At 42.4% G+C, this 7,790-nt stretch overlaps 1 protein-coding gene and 1 long non-coding RNA gene across 3 annotated transcripts in view; one reads left to right on the forward strand and one right to left on the reverse strand.

The window, feature by feature from the left end:
* Positions 1 to 7,790, reverse strand: part of STAT4 (signal transducer and activator of transcription 4) — a 102,685-nt gene that overhangs the window by 88,811 nt on the left and 6,084 nt on the right. For both annotated transcript variants that reach the window (XM_019523110.1, XM_019523111.1), the window contains exon 3: positions 6,043 to 6,187. In XM_019523110.1, coding sequence (XP_019378655.1) covers positions 6,043 to 6,187 — 145 coding nt within the window. The remainder of the gene's footprint in view (positions 1 to 6,042; positions 6,188 to 7,790) is intronic.
* Positions 1 to 7,790, forward strand: part of LOC109301854 — a 105,026-nt gene that overhangs the window by 88,764 nt on the left and 8,472 nt on the right. Inside the window, exon 2 of the long non-coding RNA XR_002098647.1 lies at positions 5,888 to 6,017. This is a non-coding gene — a long non-coding RNA (uncharacterized LOC109301854). The remainder of the gene's footprint in view (positions 1 to 5,887; positions 6,018 to 7,790) is intronic.

The raw sequence follows: 7,790 nt of genomic DNA on the forward strand, positions 1-7,790 counted from the left end.
CCACGACTGATTCAGGCTGGACAGAAGGGAGAACTTCTTTACTGTTTGAGCCCCTAAGGTTTGGAATATGCTGCTGCTGAAGGTGGTTCAAGCATCTACTCTGAATGCCTTCAAAAGACATCTGGATGTTTATCTTGCTGGGATCCTATGATCCCCACTGACTTCCTGCTCCTGGGGCAGGGGGCTGGACTTGATAATCTTTCGAGGTCCCTTCCAGCCCTAATGTCTATGAAATCTATGAATCATTTGTCTAATCTGTTCCCTTAGCTTGTTAGGGAGTGTGTCATAGGAGACTGTGAAAAACCTTGATATAGTTAAGATATATCACATCCACTCCTCTCCCCCATCCACAGAGCTTATCACCTTGCCATAGAAAAAAGTCAGGTTGGTCAGGCTTGACTTGCTTTTGGTGAATCCACGCTGGCTGCTCTTAATCACCTTGCTCTCTTTTAGGTGCTTCACAACAGACTCGTTGAGAACCTTCTCCATGAACTTGCTAGGAGTTGAGGTCAGACAGACTGATCTGTAATTCCTCAGAGACTTATACATCTTCTTTATATACAAGATATTTATAAAGTCCTTGTGCAACTTTAATAACTTTGGATATACACGATAGAAGCAAACTGTAAACAGCAACTGAAAGCATAATTTATTAAGTTTTTTATCATAGTGTAAGCATAACTTTTTTTTCCATTTTATTTCAGACCCTGTAACTGAAAATGAAAATAATTTTCAAAATGAGTTGGAAAATCAGATTGAACGATGTATCACAAAAGATGGTGGTTATGTTGAAGTCTAGACATTTGAGCTGTGTTGTGTTAAAACTTAAAGAACTCTGCTTTCAATTGCCATTTACAGTTTGCTTCTATCATGTGTAGACCCAAACCTATTAAAGTTTAAAGTTGCACAAGGACTTTATAAACACCCTGTATATGTCAATACCTTTTTGCTCTGTTTGTCCTTCCTGAATAAGTATGTCCATCCCTAACAGTACTCTGGTAATGTGAAAAATCCTACCATGGCTCCATAATCCCAGTTACATTGTAATTCTGTGGTTGTACATGAGGTAAAGAAGAAACAGTGAGTACACTCTGTTATGGGGGTCACTCAGTTAGAACTGGTAAGAAAAAGGAAGAAAAATCCATATTTTGGGGGGGGTTTCAATAAAACATTAGTCTCACTTAATTTTTCTATCTGGCTCCTCTCAGAAATGTTGCATTGAATGCTGCAGGCTGCTGTAGCCTTTGAACATACAGTTATTTACTATCTTATTATATTGCCTAGGATCCCTAGTCATATTTTGTTTACCTGAAGACAAATTATAGCTTCCAGACTCATCAAACTTGTCAAAGTATTTTTTAAAGCTGTAGCATGTCTACTTAAAACTATAAATAAACAACACTTTCAGATCATGTGTTGAGGTTGGTTAGCTTCTTGTTTTTATGCATATGTGGTGTAGAGGGGAAGGAAGAGGAGTGAACTGAGAAACTTCAAAGAAACCTTGCATTAGAGCCAAACACAGCCAAAGGGGCTATTGGCAACTAACCTTCAGAGAAGAGTAGATCAATACTGTACAGTCACCAGAAAGGAGATTTTATATCGCGCACACACGCACACACACACACACACACACACACACACACACACACACACACACACACTAGCCAATTGCCTGTCAAGAATGATGGTGGGGGGAGGGGGCTGGAATGGGGTGCCACCACCTAATGCCTCATGCTGCCACTCTTTTGCCTCTTGCAGGGAGCGGGGTAGGGAAGCCGAGGCCAGTGCTGCTGGCCCCCACCCCCTGTCCGGACACACACACACACACACACTAGCCAATTGCCTGTCAAGAATGATGGTGGGGGGAGGGGGCTGGAATGGGGTGCCACCACCTAATGCCTCATGCTGCCACTCTTTTGCCTCTTGCAGGGAGCGGGGTAGGGAAGCCGAGGCCAGTGCTGCTGGCCCCCACCCCCTGTCCGGACACACACACACACACACACTAGCCAATTGCCTGTCAAGAATGATGGTGGGGGGAGGGGGCTGGAATGGGGTGCCACCACCTAATGCCTCATGCTGCCACTCTTTTGCCTCTTGCAGGGAGCGGGGTAGGGAAGCCGAGGCCAGTGCTGCTGGCCCCCACCCCCTGTCCGGACACACACACACACACACACTAGCCAATTGCCTGTCAAGAATGATGGTGGGGGGAGGGGGCTGGAATGGGGTGCCACCACCTAATGCCTCATGCTGCCACTCTTTTGCCTCTTGCAGGGAGCGGGGTAGGGAAGCCGAGGCCAGTGCTGCTGGCCCCCACCCCCTGTCCGGACACACACACACACACACACTAGCCAATTGCCTGTCAAGAATGATGGTGGGGGGAGGGGGCTGGAATGGGGTGCCACCACCTAATGCCTCATGCTGCCACTCTTTTGCCTCTTGCAGGGAGCGGGGTAGGGAAGCCGAGGCCAGTGCTGCTGGCCCCCACCCCCTGTCCGGACACACACACACACACACACTAGCCAATTGCCTGTCAAGAATGATGGTGGGGGGAGGGGGCTGGAATGGGGTGCCACCACCTAATGCCTCATGCTGCCACTCTTTTGCCTCTTGCAGGGAGCGGGGTAGGGAAGCCGAGGCCAGTGCTGCTGGCCCCCACCCCCTGTCCGGTCCTTGGTGTGGCTTGCAGGGAGTGGAGTGGGGCAGCAGAGGCCAACGCTGTGGAATCATGGCGGCACTCCCCCACGCTTGGAGCACTCTGATTGGCTGTTTCCATCAGCCAGTCAGAGTGCGAATAAAGCATTACAGACAGACAGACTTAGGCTTTTATAATATTAGAATATATATATAAATATATTTATACAAATATACACAATATATACAAATATATTTTCCTTTCTGATTAAGAACTCATCCTTTTTCCAGTTCTATAACCTATGATTCTGATCCAATCCCACCAGCACAGGGGGCATTATTTTGAGAAATGACAGGGCATGGCCAATGGCCGCTGTCCTCTGGTTGTAAAGTTCAAGTTAATGTCTTTTGTGTCTGGTCTTAACTTGAACCAAGGATCAGGACTCCAGAGTTCTGTCCTGTATTTAGTTTGAAGCTGTAAGCAGAATATTTTTTTTCTATATATTACAAGGCTGGTCACATAAAACAAAAGTCTCATTGCATGAAGAAATGTTTGTTATAGTTAAAAAAAAAGTGCTATAAGCTATTTGCTTTTTTAAAAATATGGTATATTGCAAGAAATCTGTTCTTCTCCAGCCAACAGAAATGACTCTAAGAATCAGACAGACTGTGAGTTTTAGTATTAAAGGCCACAAAAGAAATCAGACAAATGCTCTAATAGTGAAAGTGCAATTAAGAACCTGGTGATTGACTTATTTATTGTGAAACTATACAAGTAGCTTTTTATTAAGTTACCCTATTACTGAGAAAGTCCAACATTATTAGTAGTCGAGAGACCTGATGCTTTTCCCCAACTGAACATATTTTATCACAAAGGTCAAAACTGAGATCATTTTTAAGATGCAATACAATGCTAGCATCATTTATTTCCTGTTAAGGAAATCCTTCAAATCCCAACTCTACAAATGTTTGAAGCCAATAGAGCTTCATGCAAAGATTTTCTGCCTAGAGCAGCTTGTAGAATCAGGATCTTAGAATTTAATTTGGTGCAGGGATATAGAGAACTACTCAGAGCACATCGTGACTTGTGCAACATTTTTTTTGAGTAATGCCAGCTATAAAGTAAAACAGTGGCCTCCTTATTTTACTGTATTGGGTTCAGCAGGAATTCCCAAGCCACTATGCAGTCTATTACTAGTTGTTGTGTAGGAGAAAGAAAGGCATTCTGGTGTCAATTCTACCTGCTGCTTCTATATATACTGGGCTGTAATGGAGCTATAAGGAGCCAGGGGAGAATGTTTTCAGCATTGGGTTATAGAACTCCTTAAGTGTTGTAATTTATTCTGAGTTCTATTCAGACCCTAGCCAGCTGAGAAAACAGATGGCACAACAATGGCTTAAAACTCCTTTGCCTCCCTTCTTTGGTATGTGCTGTGTTGCACTTCCCAGGAAGCACAGCACATTATTTGTGTAAAATATGCTCCAGGATGAAAAGGATTCATCCTACATTCTGGATATATGAAAAGGCTGTTAATAAAACACTGTAATAAACCAGGGACTAATTGGGGCTGAGCCAGTCCAAGGCCCCAGCTAGAGGTAATCAGACAATCAAGCTGAGTTATCACTCAGAGAGAAGGCCCACCCATACTGGCCATATAAGCTCAGATCAGACAGCAGGAAAGCTATGTGGGCAATGGACCTCATTTTTGTGCTTTTGGCCTGCTTGGAACTACTAAACTTGACCAGGGTTTGAATTATACTCCCACTCTTGGGAAGGGTCTGCAGTGGTGGCAGCTGGAAGGAGCCACTGCCTGAGCTGCTTAGAAAGGTGCAGGGCAAGCCAGGGGCTCTTGTCTCTTATGGGGGTCTCTTGTCTCTTATGGGGGGGCTCAGCCCCCTCTGAACTCCCCATCCCCCATATTTTGAACCCTGAACTTGACTCTATGCTCTGAAACTCTAGTTTATGACTGCTTATTCATGATGGTTCCTGTTGCTGTTCCTATCTTGGTCCTTTTGACCTGGATGAAGTGCTTGTCCTGACTAGTACCTCACCTTGTCCTTTGGTTTGATATCTTGGACCCAGGCTAATACCCAGCTTAATCTTGGCTTACACTCCAGTAACCCCTGACCTGGTTTGCTTCACCTGACCATCCTGACCTTGTTGCCCCTTACAGATGTTCACACATGTGCATGCACATGCATGAAAGTTCACAGGCTTTCTAGGATGCATGCTTGTTTAGAGCTAGTTATCTTTCTGGCATTTGGTAGTACTTTTTATCAAATGCATGGGATCTATCTCCACCTCATGACAGCTGTATGTCTTAAAACCAAGATTAGATGAACATCTCGGCTTATCTTGAAGAAGCAATTAACTAAATTTGTTGTTTGAACTATACTGAAATGATGGTGGTGCTTGAAGTAGGAAAGAAACAAAAAGTGACTAGTTTCAAGTTGTATGAGATGGTATTCTCCTCTGCAAGAGGAAGAATAGGAAAGAATGGAAATGTTAGATTTCTAAGAGGCTATTGCCAATAATAAAAAATAACAGAGAAATATGCAACTGTTGTTAACATTTTCTACAGCAGTACATTTAAGATAATTATAATTGTTCTTGCAATACTTACAGAAAACATACCACATTAAACAAGAGGGGAAAATACATTTTATAAAACTCAGGCATATATTGGTTTTGTGTAAACGAAACAATGATAACAGGAAATAAATGACTAAATCATAGCACTCTCAGAAGAGTCACAACTTAAACACTAATAGACAACGCTTTATAAACTTTCAGCTAATAAAAAGAACTATCATCATGAAAAAGCTTGTTGGAAAAGCTTCTGAAAGAAAAGAAAAAGATGATGACAACTTCCAGATAAACATTAAATAAAAATTGAGTTACAGAGCTGGACTTACACAGTCCCTGCATTTGGGCTGCAGTTTTTTCAAAAGAAAATAATCAGGTCTGCATTTTGGTGTCTGCAGTGAATTGTGGGTACAGTCAGTCATAGTTGAATATCTACTTGTTTGTCCCTACAAATCAGGTAAATAACAAGTTTATTAATAATCTGTCCTATAATTAACCAAGATTGTAAAACTACACCTGCAAAAACTGAGACACAATTGAATTTCAGACTTTTTAATTCCAGTTTCTGTTGTTAAATCTGAACAATCTCCATTGAAGCCATAATGTTTGTTCATAAATATAACCCAAAGCAAGATAATATCTACTTTTAATTCTGTTTACTGCTTTTAGGACCTGAACATTTAATAGGTGCCAAGTACAGTGATGACCACATTTTAGACCCTGAACAGAACTGAACTGAATTCAGTAGAAGCTGGATTTTGCCTGCTGAAGCCAGTAACAAAATACATACTTATCTAAGGTGAATTCTGAAACAGTAATCCTACCTGAAGCAGCTTCCTGATTCTTTTCAGGTTGTGTATCAACAAGAGGTTCTTTTCTTGTGAAACGCGGTCTAATTGTTCTTCCACTTGTATTAACAAGTTCTGCAAGAGGATTGTTGCCATTGGTTCATTGTTGGAGGCAGCCTCCCTATGCAATAAAAATTAATATGAAGCATACTTGCAAATGAATAAAAATTCATGATAAATGTCACTCATTAAATAACTTTTTTGGTTTGTTAATTTATATTGAGCAGAGACAGTGAGAGAGAGGGAATAATTCTGTAGCTTGGTGGTTATAGCCCTCATCTGAGAGGGAGGACAACCTAGGCTCCAATCTCTGCTCCACTGAATAGTTAAGCTATGTGGAACAGCTTCAGCAAGAGAGATTCAGAATGATCCATCCTAGAATGTATCTTGCTGGTTAGGAAGCTTTCTTGGCAGGTAGGAGACTTCACTTTAAATCCCTGCTCCAAATGAAGCAGAGAGGGTATGGAATTGATATCTTCTGCATCCCTCATGAGTGCCCCAAACACAAAATCAAAGGTTCCTCTTTTTACTTCTCACCTCTTTTGTAAATGGCACCTCTGTCCCTTTGTGAATACAGCCTGAAAAATTTAAATATCTCATTTTAAGAATGAACCCTCAAATTAACTCTTTTGACATTTATTTTTTATTTCTTCACAATTGAAAGTATTCACCGAATATAACCCAAATTTGCAAATAGCTTTGGCTGCCCCAAAACTCTACTTTTCTCCAGACAAAAGATTTTGGGGAAAAATTGCTTAGTTCTTTATTGAGCAGGGGGAAAAAAAAGAAATGAAACAACTTCAAGCCTTAATTCAAAACTGATAAAATAGCCTAGAAGCATTTTCTTCCATGCATAAAATTTTGACATATCATTAATGTTCTAAACTAACTCTTATTTTATGTAGAGATAAGCTCAGACAAAAATCTTGTATCAAAACACACCTGAAATTTAGGGTTGTAAGAGGAGGATATAGAGAGCTAAAAGATGGATGCCTCCACGAATGCATTGCCTGATTATATTAGCCTTCCCAGAGTGGCTGGAAATCTTGGACAGGATGAACAGGAATGGGGTCCATTTACAAAATCCTTGGTACAGAGCTTCCTTGGGGACACATGTCAGCTGTGGCGTGCAATCAGCAGCTGTGTTACTAGTGTCTATTGCTGTTCGCCCTGCCGCATCTGTATCTGGCCTGCAGACCAGATCTAGCCCATGAGGAGAGGCAAGTTTGGCACCTCTGGTTTAGATAAACCCCTTCTGATCCAGACAGATAGCATGTAATCTTTTAATTAATACATTACTAAAGCATGTGGATAGGATGTGTTTGCAACGTCCATAAGCAAGTGCATTAGAAATCTGTTTCTATGGATGCGTCGAGACGAGCACGCATGTGCCTCTTGCCCCATCTCAAACCCCTTTGAGACGGGGCAAGAGGCACATACGGGAACGAAAAAATGTTTCCTGCACTGCAAACTTGCAGCACAGGGAGAAAATTAGACCTATCCAGGGGTCTAAAAAAAAACAGTTTAAAAAAGCTGGGCAGGGTGGTCCCAGGCCATGCCCGTGGTCCCAGGCCATGCCCTGAGGCAGACTGGGTCCTCCACAGAGACGCTCTGGCTGCCAGAGTGTCTCTATGGTTGACTCCTTGCCCTGGTGCTGAAACGTGTGGCCTGCCAGACAGCATGTTCAGCACCAGGACTCCAGTACTGTAAGTAAGGGGTTGGGG

The sequence above is a fragment of the Gavialis gangeticus genome, unplaced genomic scaffold (assembly GCF_001723915.1).
Source record: "Gavialis gangeticus isolate Ggan-Ray unplaced genomic scaffold, GavGan_comp1, whole genome shotgun sequence".
Classification (NCBI taxonomy): Eukaryota; Metazoa; Chordata; order Crocodylia; family Gavialidae; genus Gavialis; species Gavialis gangeticus.